This window comes from Papio anubis, chromosome 12 (genome assembly GCF_008728515.1).
Source record: "Papio anubis isolate 15944 chromosome 12, Panubis1.0, whole genome shotgun sequence".
Lineage (NCBI taxonomy): Eukaryota > Metazoa > Chordata > Mammalia > Primates > Cercopithecidae > Papio > Papio anubis.
In genome coordinates, this window is record NC_044987.1 from 55,844,134 (window position 1) to 55,858,947 (window position 14,814).

Here is a 14,814-nt window from a genome sequence, read left to right on the forward strand (position 1 = left end):
CTTACAATTAAATAAGTTATATTTAAAAGAAAGGTAGTAACTACCCCAAACCCATCACTTGGCTAATTACTTTACATTTTACTATCATGTTCTTGGTATTATTTATGTCTATTGTGTCTTTATGTTGGAAATACTAAATAATGGTGTATTACTGTGTGTCTCTTAACTCTGTATTCGAGGACATTCACTTGATAGCTTAAAACTGGCCATGGCTGGCAGAGTATTTATGCCACAACAGTTGGTATATACTGTAAATCAAGGCACCCACCAACACCACCAGGGAGCCAATTTAAAAATATTTGCCAGCACATCACTGGCTGTATTGTCGGACAGTCATCTTGAGTAATTCTGGTAGAATTACATAGTTAGATGAGATGAAATCCTGAGGCCTCTAGGTCTCCAACAAAACAAAGACTAGCAAGCCTGCACAGTTACTATGCAATTCATCAGGTGCAGAAGGAAATGACATTTCTGGTCATCTGTTGAATAAAGTCACTTTGAATTCAAGGGACATGGTTTTCTCTAGCTTCACTAATGTTGCATCTGGTACAAGGGGTTGAGTGCTAAAGCCCCTGTAGGATTGTCACAGTGAAGTCAGATAACAGAGTAACCACAAAGAGATTTAATTCTGTAATCCCACAAAGGAGGACATCTAAAGAGTGTACAACAGTGTCAGAGTTTGGAAACCAAGGGTTGACAAAGTTGGCTCTCTGGAATCTGGGGGTAGCAGTTAAAAGGTTAAAGGAGTCATTGTTTTTTGAAACTATCCAAGAGTTACAGCCATCTTTTTTTTTTTTTTTTTTTTTTTAAGAATTTGGGGAATCTTATTTTCTTACATGTTTCTGGAATTTTTCATTTTTTAAAAAATGTATTTTTAAGTTCCAGGGTACATGTGCAGGATGTGCAGGTTTGTTATATACGTAAATGTGTGCTATGGTGGTGTGCTGCACCTATCAACCCATGATCAAGGTATGAAGCTCAGCAAGCATTAGCTATTTTTCCTAATGCTCTCCCTCCCTCTCCCAACCCCTCCCAACCGCCCCACACAGGTCCCAGTGTGTGTTTCTGTCCTTGTGTCCTTGTGTTCTCATTGTTCAGCTCCCACTTACAAGTGAGAACATGCAGTGTTTGGTTTTCTATTCCTGTGTTAGTTTGATGAGGATAATGCCTTCCAGCTCCATCCATGTCCCTGCAAAGGACATGATCTCGTTCCTTTTTATGGCAAGTTACAACCATTTTTAAAAGTGGAACTTTTAAAATCCTGCACAGGATTACCTCAACCTACTATGTTCTTCCAGCTAGGCCGTCCCTGTGGGTTTAAACACAATGTAAAGAAAGTGGATGTTAAGTGTTCTTACCACAAAAATGATAACTATATTAGGTAATACATTTGTTAGTTAGCTAGATTTAGCCATCACACCGTGTATTTTATATATTTGTATTTATATTTCAAAACATCATGTTGCACACAATAAATACATACGATGTTACCTGACAATTTTTATTAAAAAAAACTACTCCAGCTGCTTACAGGTACCTTCACAAATACTATTCTCTGGATCAGAGAGCTCTAGATATTCCAATGGTCTACAGCCCCCACCTGTCATCCTTTAAGGGTTGTTTCCTTCGTTCTCACAATGAACATTTAATGAGTATCTATTCTATGCTGGTACCATGCCATGCTGGGAAGCTCTGGGAATACAAAAATGAGGAAGGGCCAGATGTGGTAGCTCATGCCTGTAATCCCAGCACTTTGGGACACCAAGGCAGGAAGATCACTTGAGCCCAGGAGTTCGAGACCACCCTGGGCAACATAGCAAGACATTTTCTCTAAAATAATAATAATAAAAAATAAGTGAGAAAAACACATTCATGTCTTCAAGGAACTCACAGTTCCTTGACAAGGAAATACTTGCAGTACAGTGTGATAATCCAGTTTATATAGGTGCAGTGTGGATATCAAGAAAAGAGTGAACAACTTTGCTGGGGAATGGGGATAGTCAGTTTTAGGGAAAGAGGTCTTGATGTATGTTCAAGATCTAATTCAAGGTAGGAGTTCTCTCTGCAGAGCAAATAAAAGGAGCCAGCACGCAGAGTGTGGTTTGGAAGACTACAGCACTTTCTCAAGGATCTTGACAGTCTTTGTTCTTAGTAGATTATGACGACTGATTTACCAGTGTCAGCAGCAAAGTCCTGGGAGCCGAACTGCCACAGAGCAATTACCACTGATTCTGGTTATTTTCAAAGGAGAAATTGGGAAAATGGGATTGCTCAAACTTTTCTCTAAGAAATTTTTTTGAGATGGAGTCTCACTCTTGTCACCCAGGCTGGGGTGCAATGGTGCAATCTCAGCTCATTGCAACCTCCATCTCCCAGGTTCCAGCAATTCTCCTGCCTCAGCCTTCCAAGCAGCTGGGATTACAGGTGTGTGCCACCACACCCCACTAATTTTTGTATTTTTAATAGAGCTGGGGTTTCACCATGTTGGCCAGGGTGGTCTCAAACTCCTGACCTCAAGTGATTCACTGGCCTCAGTGTCCCAAAGTGTTGGGATTGCAGGCGTGAGCCACCACGCCTGGCCAAAAGTTTATTTTCAAAATGTCTCCCACTGGGTATAGTGTCAAGTAATTCTCAGACTATTAGCCACAGACAGGGAGGAAACCCAATTAGGTCTTTAACCCCACCCCAATCCCACTTCTAGATCTCATCCTCAACCAGATGCCCAGAGTTGACTTGAGTAAGTTAGAGTAATTTGACACAGGGAACCATGTGGGCCTCAAGTAACTAGGGGTTAAAGAAGCACACACCTTAATATGCCTAAGAGATGAGTGTCCTGAAAGACACCAGCTGAGGTGGCTCAGCTGGTCACACTGACCTTGGTAAGCAGCACTCAGTTCTGAAATTAACCTGTCAACTAAATTGAAGGGGAGAAAAAGCAGAAGGGCTAGCACACAAACATCCATCCCCACCCCCAGTCAAATCACTGACGTCAGGCCTGGCGTGGGTGGTATTAATCACACCAGCTTGGTGTGCAGTTGAGGACAGCTCTCCTTCCAGCCCTTCAACCCGTTTCTGGGAGCATTCCACCAGCCACGCACCTGCCACTGGCCACAAACCCTCAACTCCCAGACACGCACGGATGCAGCGATGGACGTTGCTGACAACACTCAAAGCCACAGTGCACCCTTTAGAACCCCAGGCTTTGTGGGGAGTGAGAGTAGCTAGGAGCGGGGACCAAAGTGGTACCCATGCTCTCCCAGTGTGCATTTCTCTAATCTCTGCAGTGCTCCCTCCTCATAAGATAGTCATTTCCTGAGAATTTAATGAGAATATAAGATTAATGACCCAAAGCACTCTTGGAGCCGGCCATTAATTCCCCCAGGAAATACCAGTGGTCTTTAAACAAAATTGCCTAAATTATGGGCTAGTGATGCATGTCCGCTCAGGGCTTGGGGGTGGGGGGATTGTCACCCCAACTGGTTCCGATAGATGGCGCCTATCTTCATGTAAATCATTCAAATGATTTGTTTTCCATTTTTTTCCCAGCAAAAACCAGGGAGCATTTAAGCAGACACACACAGCAGGGAGTGGAGAGGACTTAGTAAAGGCCCAGACAGGAACCTTCTGTCCAAGGGCTGTTTCCAGGCCTGGCACGCCTCTCAGGCTCAAAAGACTGAGCCACTCCAGGGTGCAGCCAGGGACTTCAGCAGCAGTCTTGCTTCCTATGCAGTCCAAGATAGGCACTGGCAGCAAGAGGAACGCAGGATGGGAGTCCAGCTGAAGAGCACAGAAAAAAAGCCCCTTTCGGCCGGGTGCGGTGGCTCACGCCTGTAATCCCAGAACTTTCAGAGGCCGAGGCGGGCGGATCACGAAGTCAGGAGATCGAGACCATCCTGGCTAACATGGTGAAACCCCATCTCTACTAAAAAAAAAAAAAAAATACAAAACATTAGCCGGGCGTGGTGGTGGGCACCTATAGTCCTAGCTACTAGGGAGGCTGAGGCAGGAGAATGGCTTGAACCCGGGAAGCAGAGCTGGCAGTGAGCCAAGATCACGCCACTGCACTCTAGCCTGCCTTTAACCTTTGGGGAAAGATGTTCAGAGAACCCTTCCCAAAGCTGATACGTGGTGACTATTGTATTCACATTTCAAGGTCCCTCCTGCCACTGGCCAAACAAGAAACATCAAACTTTTCCATTTCTACATGAAATTGTAAATAACACCATCTTTTCCTAAACAAACAAAATAAGACCTTAAAGAATTTCTGGCAGAATATTACCTAACCCCCAACTAACTCTTGCTAAACAGCCTTCCAGTCTGTGTATTGAATCATATAACTATCAAAGGATATGTAAAAGACTACTCTTCTGGGGGAAGATAGGGCATACGTCTGCCTGACTTGCATCACAAACCTCAGCTGCAGCTAAACCATGCAGATTTCTTCGACTCTGCAATCCCTGGGACTTGGCACCATGACTCAGATGTGAATGAAGTCAGGATGGGTTTATTTTGGTGGGGAGTCACCGCCTCCTGATTGATTTGGCAGACGTTAAGTATTGTATGTCTTACAGGGATTTAAGGTACTTAAAGCCAGAAGTTAAAATGGCCATCATTCTGGTGGTGGCCCTTCATATGTGACTTAAGGATCCCCAAATTGGAAGGTTAAGGGAGCTGTGGTCCCAGCCTAACAGTTCTGGCTTTACTTCCCATCCAGCAGCACAGTGGATATTGAAGAAAGTCAGTGAAATGTTAGATCCAGGAGACTGACTGCTAAAACTCCTAGGGTATCTAGAAGAGCTAAGTACGTGATAGCGGATTCGCTTTTCCAAACTGAGGAGGGTGAACTTCCCCCAACTCAATCAAGATCTATTGGACCAAATGATGTCCAACTGCTTGAAACATCTCAGCTGCACAGAGACAGAAATGAACAAAACAGCTTTAGTCTAAGGTTGTGTGGGGCAGTGCAAGATGCTGCTTCTCCAATTCATCTGTCCACACAGCACGGTTCCCCATTGAATAAACAGGTTACTATCCACTTATCAGAGAAGTTAGGGAGGACCTGCCTTTTAATGCTGCTTGGAGAGACACTGTGTCAATGAGCGGGAACGTTGGGGAATTTGGACCCCAATTTCTTGTTCTTCTACACTTGACCTTGCCTTCCAATTCACTATGAACTATATTTACTAGGTTTGCTTCTTCCATTCTACAAATCATGCGAGTTTTCTATACTAAACTGTTTTCCTAGAGGCAATGTAGGAGGGACTCAGCTGGACTTTGTTTCCAGGCAATGAGAGGCTCCCAGGTTGATCCCATTAAGGCAATGCCCTCATTTTGAATAGCAGATGACTGGGACCCCTCCTCCCCCACACACCTGAATTGGAAACTTGGCTAGGCTTTGTACAAGCCCTTGCCCTTAGGCAGTCCATAAAATGGGAACAATACTGAAGACAATCCTGTAAGCCAAGAGTGCAAAGGCTCCGGCGCGTAGTAGGTCCGTCTCCTCCTCCCGCCGAGGGGCGCCAGAGTTAAGGAACTTCTTACTGGGAAGGGGTCCCTCTTTTCAGCAGGAACCTGACCCGCGGAATGGATCGGAAACGCGAGCAACCCTCGGATCCCTTCCCCGTCGACGCTCGGTGAAAAATCGATCGACGACCGAGGGCGCGCAGTCCCTTCTCCGCACGCCCGCCAGCGCCAGGGGCGCGGCCGCCTCTCCGGCCTCCGCGCCCGCGGCTTGAGGCCTCAGGAGAAAGCGAGATTCCGGGGCTCGCCGGCGGCGGTGGCTTTCTGTGCCCTGGCGGATCCCCAGCCCCGCGTCCGCGTGCGCGGCGGCCTCGGGGGCGCGGCGGGAGCGGGCGTGGCGAGCGCCGGCCTTCCCGCTGCAACTGCCCCCGCGGCGGCCCGGCGGAGAGTGCGGATTGCGCGCGCTCGGGGCGGGGGAGCGGGCGCGCGCGAGGCCGCCGAGCGCGCGCCGAGGCCTGTCCCTCGCCGGGTCAGCTCCGCCCCGCCCCTGGCCTCCCGCGAGCTGCGCACCGCCGGCCGCTGCCCCAGCTGCCCGAGCCCGCGCCCTCGTCCGCGCGACCCAGCGGCGGGCTCCAGGCCGGCAGCATGAGCGGCGGCGGCGACGTGGTGTGCACCGGCTGGCTGAGGAAATCGCCTCCCGAGAAGAAGTTGAGGCGCTATGTGAGTGCGGGCGCGGCCGCCGAGGGGCGGGCGGGCGGGGGGCGCTCCGGGGCCTGCGGAGGGGCGGGGGGCTCCCGGAGGGGCGGCAGGCTGGGGAGCTCGGGCCCGGAGCCGCGGGGGCCGGGGGCGAGGAGCGGCCAGGGTCGTGTGGGGTACCTGCACACCTGTCACAGGTGCGCCGCCGAGGGGCGGGGCGGGGCGGGCGGCAGGTTGAGGCTGCGGCTCCTGCTCCGCCAGGCGGGCGCGGCGTCGGCGCCTCCCCAGGCGGTCTGCCCGTAAACTAAATATAGTGTCGAAGTTTGTATTGATGGCTTCTGGAGACCGAGAGAGTTGACTCTCGGGGCTGGGGCTCCGCGGCGGCCCCTAGCAGCTTCAGCTCACAGGTCCGGGAGAGGGCGGGAAAGGGGGGCGTAGGCTGTGGGCCCGCGCGGACGGCCCCACAAAGGGCGAGCGCCTCACGCCCTCTCCTTCCCTTTCTCCGCCCGCCCCTCCCGGCCGTCGGCCTCACTCCGTCCGCGGCTGCATCACCGGCAGCGTCAGCGGCATGTGCAGCCCTTGTATTAAGTGACTCATTTGTTTGTCCCCCTTCTCTCCCTTTATTCCGTTCGTCTCTCACAGGCGCCTCCCCCGACCCCGGTGTGACACTGCAGTTTGGTCCCCGTGGCTGGCCCGGGTTTGGGACCTGGCAGCTCCCGGTTGTCTGGGGTCGGGAGAGATCGAGGCTCTCGGCGCCCAGGTGTTGCCAACCCACGGTGTTTACTGACATCGCTGGAACAGCCTCTTCCCTCTAGGTGGGGAACTGGCAGTTTGGGGGAGGTGGAACGGCGTGGCGCTGAGCCGTGGAGTTCTGGCTTTTTTTTTTTTTAACCCCTCTCCCCAGAGGATGCCTTGCCTGGTGAGGTCAAAGTACAAGATGGTGCCAGTTACTGAGATTTTGCCGAAATGGTCCTGGGGTAGTCGCGGGAGTTTGGAAGTGGGGGTAAGGTGGCTGGAAGGTTTCAAGGTCTCTCCTCTGCTCCCTCTCCTTTTCCCATGAAATGCCCTTGTTTAACGGGCTGTGGTGCCGGACTCCGGGATCACTCCCACAGCCTGGAAGGGAGCCGTTGCCTCCAGCTGCAGTGCATCAAGGGAGCTCGGAATAGACCCTGCCCTCTGTCAGCTGCACCAGTGGCTGTCCATGGGGGGAGAAGCAGAAGCCTACCAGAATTTCCTGTCTTGGCTCCCCAGATCAGAATCAAGGGACTTCTGGCCTCTGGACTGAGGAAGTGACATTCTGTTTTTCAAAGGAAGTGTTGTTGTTGCGGAGTGCAAGTGTGTGTGTCAATGAAATCAGGCTCTTACGTAGATGTTTGCTAGGAAAAAAAAAATTCTGATTTAGCACATGACTTTTGAAAGTGGACGTGGATTTAAAGGAGGGATGAAGCAGTGAATTGTTCATCTCAGTTTGAAAGCTCATTTTTAGGAGTGTCTATGTAGCCAAAGTATAATTATTAAGAAATAAACTTTTTTCCTCTTCAGACTTGTATCAGTTCGTTAGGAAGGTTGAATACTTTAATTAGGATTAAGGAGCAGTGATTTACTATTAACAATTTAATAAATATTTTTAAAACTTTGTCCCAAAGAGCTTCCAAAAATTATCTTTACAAATAGATTTCCATACAAGCTAGTGGAATAGAGTGTCCACAGTAAAAAAAAGAAAAAGTGACCCTTAGTTTTCAAATTTGAACACTACACTAAACCTTGAAACTTGTTTTTGAAACAATTTGCAAACAGTATGATTGTATCTCCATTTGACTTACCGCTCCTTGAACGCTCACCCAGACTCTCTTTATGACCCATTTCTTGGGTGTTTTTGTTCCCAACCAACTTTAGTTCAAAAAAACCAGGTTTGGAGGCGTTTGGGTCAAGCACCTTTTTCACTCATTTGAACGAATCTAGAATCGTGTGATGGCCTTAGCCTCTCTTTCCCATCTTCCATGCACCTTCAGCCCATCAGGTGTCAGACCTTAACAGCTTTCAGTAACAGCTTTTCTTAGGCCAGGATGTTATGTGTTCACTTACATGACTGGAAGCCTCTGCCCTTTCGGAAGTTCAGTTTCCCCCCAGTTGAAACTGCTGATCTGTGTAACCTTAAGCTTCTGGGGAACAGTATTCTTTTATGTCTACTGTTTTTGGGGGTATTAAGAATTTTTGCATCCTGTCGTAAGTTAAAACTCTGCTAGTTTGCTTATTTCAGTAGAGGCCCGAGTTCATCAGAACTAAACTTGGAAAGTATTTCCCAGCCTAATGGCTGTATATTTACCCCAAAGTAGCTGCTGCTTCTGGTATACATCATAGTCATGTTATATTGTAGACTGAGAAATCCTCATTATAAGAATGCCTCAAGCATATGAGATAAGGGGAAAAAGTGGTTGATGAACTAGGTTATAACTATTTAAAACGATTTTTTTAAAAACTGATTTAATTCGAAGGCTGGGCGCAGTGGTTTATGCCTGTAATCCCAGCCCTTTGGGAGGCTGAGGCCGGCAGATCACTGGAGGTCAGAAATTCGAGACCAGCCTGGCCAAAACCCCGTCTCTACCATAAATACAAAAATTAGCCGGGCGTTGTGGAGGGCACCTGTAGTCCCAGTTACTCAGGAGGCTGAGACATGAGAATTGCGTGAGCCTGGGAGGCTGAGGTTGCAGCGAGCCGAGATTGCACCACTGCACTCCAGCCTGGGTGAGAGAACGAGACTCCATTTCAAAGAAAAACAAAAAACTTATTGAATTCAGAAAGACAAGGAGGTGCAGAGGGGGGAAACATCTTAGAAGAAGCAAAGGCAAATGTTTGAGCAATTAGTTTTCAGGGATTTTTTCATCAGCCTTTTCTAGTTAATTATAAGTATAAAAGATCTATCTGCTATTTGCTGAGTGCCTTGGAGAAATTACAAAAAATGACTTTGGAAAATGCTGACTGTTGCCCCTGGGGCATCCTGATACGGTTGCAGTGGGAGGTTGGCAGGAGTAACAACCCTCCCGTCGTGCCTCAGTGTATTTGTGTATGTGCATGCAAATGCATATACACGTACATGTATATAAATCTTAAACAGAATTTTCTTGAGGAAAAACATTTTATTAATATGACCTACACTGCATTGTAGTTTTCTATCAATTTCACTGGGTTAAAAGATTTAGGGAATAAAATTGGCAGACTGCCCCCTAGTGGCTAACTTGAAAGTTGTGCACAAATTTTAATGAACAACTGCATTAAGATAACAGTAACTGTTTATTTCCATTGTATTTATTAAATATGCTTATTAAATCTATGTCCTAGGTACTTCATCAGGTGCTTGGAATAAAAATTCAGTAAATAAAAAGAAAGAACATTAATCCAGCCTTTCAGTCTTAGCAATGGCTTTGCCTTCTCCTTCACAAAGAAAATTGAAATGATGAGGGAGTAGTTATCTGTACGTACCATGAATGGCCACACTTTCAAATTTACCTATATCTGCCTAGTTCCTTTCTTTCTTGTTTCTTTCTTTTTTTTCTTTGACAGAGGTTCGCTCTTGTTGCCTAGGCTGGAGTGCAACGGCACAATCTGGGCTCACTGCAACCTCTGCCTCCTGGGTTTAAGCGGTTCTCCTGCCTCAGCCTCCCAAGTAGCTGGGATTATAGGCATGCGCCACCACGCCTGGCTAATTTTGTATTTTTAGTAGAGATGAGGCTTGACCACGTTGGTCAGGCTAGTCTTGAACTCCTGACCTCCGGTGATCCGCCCACCTCAGCCTCCTGAAGTGCTGGGATTACAGACATGAGCCACCACGCCCAGCCTGCGTAGTTCCTTTGTGGTTTCCTTAGGTTTCCTTAGAGTGGATGAAGTACGTCTTCTATCTGAGCTAATCTTGCTACTTATACTTTGAATCATATCTTCTCCTCCCTACTCAAATAATTCTTATCCTGTAACACATCTTCAATTTCTTTCCCTCTCTGTACTCTCTCCTTTTCTTCAGGGTAAACTTGATGGTGGTTTATGCAGTCTTCCTTTCTCCCACCTTCTTCTCAGTCTGCTGCAGTGGAAACCTACTTTGTTATTTACCAAAGCTATTCTCACAAAGGCAGCAGCAATACCCAGGTCACTAAATTCAGAGGATGATTTTTTACTCCTCATTTTAATTAATCTCTTCACTGCTTGGTCATAGTTGACCACTCTTTTTTAAAACACCTTCCTCTTGTCTTGGCTGACACTATAAATGCCTGTTTTTTCTCCTTTTCTGGCTACTCTGTATCTCCTTTGCTAGACTGACCCCTTTATCCAGTCCTTAAAGGTTGAAGCTCCTGGCCAGGTGTGCTGAGAGGCTGAGGCGGGCAGATCACGAGGTCAGGAGATCGAGACCATCCTGGCTAACACGGTGAAACCCCGTCTCTACTAAAAAAAAAAATACAAAAAATTAGCCGGGCATGGTAGCAGGTACCTGTAGTCCCAGCTACTTGGGAGGCTGAGGCAGGAGAATGGCATGAACCTGGGAGGCGGAGCTTGCGGTGAACAGAGATTGCGCCACTGCACTCCAGCCTGGGTGACAGAGCCAGACTCCGTCTCAAAAACAAAAAAACAAAACAAAACAAAAAAACGGTTGAAGCTCCTTTATAGTTATAATGGCTGTGTGATTTCTGCCCTTTGGCGACCTTGTCCATTCTACTGGCTTCAGTTATCATTTGCATGGTGGTCATCAAGTTAAATTTCCATCTCAGAGTTGTGTTCTGAACTTCAGACTTACATATCCAAGTGTTAACTGGGCATCTCTATTTGAATGTTTCCCAGTCAACACAAACCACTTCCAAAACTAAACTCTTCTTTGTTCATCTCTTGACTCCACATCTGCTCAGTAAACAGTGCCACTAAGCACCCACTTGTTCAAATGAGAAACTTGGGAATCATCTTTGACTCCCTGTCACCCACTATCCCACATCTAATCTGTCACCAAAACCTGTTAGTGGTATCATCTAAATATCTTTTGTTTATACGCTTCTTCATCCCCACTGCCATGACTTTTAGGATTAATTATTTTAGTAGCCATCTGTTGAGCACTTACTTTGTACCAGGCACTATACTTAGACCATTGATCTTTTAATGTAGTAATTTAGCCGTATAATAATGGAAGCAACTTGCCCAAAGTCATCTAGCTTTGTCCTAAAGCCTGGGCTTTTAAGAAAAATTAAACATTTCATTTTGAGGTAATTCTATATGCACATCTAGTTGTAAGAAATAGTAAAGATTTATGCAACCATTATCCAGTTTTCCTTAATGGCAACATCTTTCAAAACTATACTCCAATATCACAATCAGTATATTGACAATGATACAGTCAAGATACAGTACACTTCCATTACGATAGTAGTTTGTATGTTGCCCTTCTATAATCATATTCACTACCATCCCACCTCTACCACATCCTTAATCTATGACAACCACTAATCTGTTCTCTGATGTTTCGTGTGTGTTACTTAAATGGATTCATGCAGTACTTAAGATTTTGAACTTTTTTTTATTCAGCATAATTCTCTGGAGATTCATCCTCATTTCATGTATCAACAGTTACTGTTTTTTATTGCTAGGTAGTGTTTCATGGTATGGATGTACCACACTCTGTTTATTTAACCATTCACCCATTAGTTCTCATTTACATTTCCCTTGTGGTTAATGATGCTGAACATCTTTTCATATGATTATTTGCCATCTGTATATCCTCTTTGGTCAAATGTCTTCAAGTATTTTCTATACAGGTTTTTTTTTTTTTTTTTTTTTTTTTTTCTTTTGAGACAGAGTTTTGCTCTTGTTGCCCAGGCTGGAGTGCAATGGCATGATCTTGGCTCCCCGGGTTCAAGTGATTCTCTTTTTTGTTGTTATTTCTTTTTTGAGTTGGATTCTTGCTCTATCGCCAGGCTGGAGTGCAGTGGCACAATGTTGGCTCACTGCAGCCTCCGCTTCCCAGGTTCAAGTGATTCTCCTGCCTCAGCCTCCTGAGTAGCTGGGATTACAGGCGTGCGCCACCACGACCAGCTCATTTTTGTATTTTTGGTAGAGACAGGGTTTCAGGATGTTGACCAGGATGGTCTCAATCTCTTGACCTCGTGATCCGCCCGCCTTGGCCTCCCAAAGTGCTGGCGTAACAGGCGTGAGCCACTGTGCCTGACTTTCCTGGTTTTCTTTTTTCCTACACATTTTATAGGTTTTGTTTTTCCTTTAAGTCCATGATCCACTGTGAGTTAATTTTCATGTAAGATGTGAGACTTAGATTGAGGTTCTTTTATTGTTGTCATTGTTGTTGACAAAGCCATTCTTCTTCCCTTTTTCATCTTTTCAGTTGTACATATTTGTGTGGGTCTGTTTCTGGTCTCTGTTTTGGTCCATTTTTCCATGTGTCTATCCCTCTGCAAGTACCACATAATCTTGCCAACTATAGCTATATTGTAAGTCTTGAAATCTGGTAGCCTGATTCCTCTACTTTATTCTTATTTTTCAAAGTGTTTTAGCTATTCTGTTTTCTTTACCTTTCAACACAAATTTTAGAATAATCTTGTTTATGCAAAAAAAAAAGTCTTGCTGAGATTTTGATAGGAAGTGCATTAAGCCTGTGTACCAATTTAGAAAGAAATTACAGCTTTACTGTATTAAATCTTCTAGTCCATGAATTTATTTTACATTTATTTATATTGTCTTCCTTGATTTCTTTTTTTCTTTTCTTCCCCCCGCCCGCCCCCAACCCCCCACTCCCCACCCTGACAGAGTCTTGCTGTGTCACCTGTGCTGGCGACAGTAGCACAGTCATGGCTCACTGCAGCCTCAAATTCCTGGGCTCAGGAGATCCTACTGTCTCAGCCTCCCAAGTAATTGGGATGACAGCTGCCTACCACCGTACCTGGCTAATTTTTTTTATTATTTGTAGAGACAGGGTCTTCCTATGTTGCCCAGGCTGGTCTCAAACTCCTGAGCTTAAGCAGTCCTCCCGCCTTGGCTTCCCAAAGTGCTGGGATTATAGGTGTGAACCACCATGTCTAGCCTTCTGGAAGAGATGGTGTAGAACTGGTATAATTCTTTAAACCTTTGGTAGAATTCTCCAGATTAAACCATCTGGATCTGGAAATGTCTTTGTTAGGAATTTTTTACATTTTTAATGTAATTTCCTTAATAGATACAGGGTTATTCAAATTATCTACTTCATATTGAATGAATTATAGAAGTTTGTGTTTTTCAAGAAATTGGTCCGTTTTGTCTAACTTGTCATATACATGTGAGTGGAGTTATAGTATCCTGTATTATGCTTTCAGTGTCTGCAGGGTCTGTAGTGGGTCTAGTGCTTTATTTATTTTTTTAACTCTTATTCCTGCATACCAACATTGCTTCATTATTATTTTTTGTTTGTTTTTTGAGTCAGGATGTCACTCTGTCACCCGGGCTGGAGTGCAATGGCACGATCTCAGCTCACTGCAACCTCCACCTCCCAGATTCAAGCAATTATCCTGCCTCAGCCTCCTGAGCAGCCGGGATTGCAGGCATGTGCCACAATGCCCAGCTGATTTTTATATTTTTAGTAGAAACAGGGTTTCACCATATTGGCCAGGCTGGTCTCAAACCCCTGACCTTAAGTGATCTGCCCACTTTGGCCTCCCAAAGTGCTGCAATTACAGGCATGAGCCACTGTACCCGGCCTCTGATGTTTTTTATATAGGAGTTTAAATTATTCATTTGAGACTTTTCCTCTTAATGTATTCATTTAGTGCTATAAATTTCCCCCTCAGCACTGCTTTAGCTGTGTCCCACTAATTTTGTTAAGTTGCATTTTCAATTTTTATTTGCTCAGTGTTTTTTTTTTACTTTCCTTGAGACTTTCCTCTTTGACCATGAATTATTTACAAGTACATTGTTTGGTTTCCAAATGTTTGGAGATTTTCCCATTATTTTTCTGTTTCTGACTTTTAGATGGAGTTCATTGTGGGAGTAGAGTAAGTTCTGTTTGATTTCAATTATTTTTAACTTGTTAAGGTTTGTTTTATGGCTGAAAATGTGGTCTGTCTTGCTTTAGGTTCCATGGGTACTTTGAAAAGAATGTTTATTCTGCGATTATTGGGCAAAGTATTTTATAAATGTCAATTAGATATTTGATAGTGATACATTTAATTCTATATCCTTGCTGATTTTTCTATCCAGTTCTTCTGTCGATTGTTGAGAGATAGGGGTTGAAGTTTCCAACTATAATTGTGAATATTTCCATTTCCCATTTCAGTTCTGTCAGGTTTTTATTTCACATATTTTATTTTTTTATTTTTTATTTTTTGGAGATGGAGTTCTGCTGTTGTTGCCCACGCTGGAGTGCAATAGCACGATCTTGGCTCTCCGCAACCTCTGCCTCCTGGGTGCAAGCAATTCTCCTGCTTCAGCCTCCCAAGTAGTTGGGATTACAGGCATGTGCCACCACACCCGGCTAATTTTGTATTTTTAATAGAGACAGAGTTTCTACATGTTAGTCAGGCTGGTCTCGAACTCCCGACCTCAGGTGATCCGCCTGCCTCAGCCTCCCAAAGTGCTGGGATTACAGGCTTGAGCCACTGTACCCAGCAGTGTTTCACATATTTTAGAGTCTCTGGTAATTTCTTT

The 14,814-nt window shown here is 45.4% G+C and overlaps 1 protein-coding gene across 2 annotated transcripts in view; it reads left to right on the top strand.

The window, feature by feature from the left end:
• Positions 1–5,993: 5,993 nt before the first annotated feature.
• GAB2 (GRB2 associated binding protein 2) overlaps positions 5,994–14,814 on the top strand; it is a 202,717-nt gene continuing 193,896 nt past the window's right edge. Inside the window, exon 1 of one of the 2 annotated variants that reach the window (XM_031653082.1) lies at positions 5,994–6,180. In XM_031653082.1, coding sequence (XP_031508942.1) covers positions 6,106–6,180 — 75 coding nt within the window. In that variant the 5' untranslated portion in view covers positions 5,994–6,105. The remainder of the gene's footprint in view (positions 6,181–14,814) is intronic. The other variant, XM_031653080.1, reaches the window with a different exon arrangement.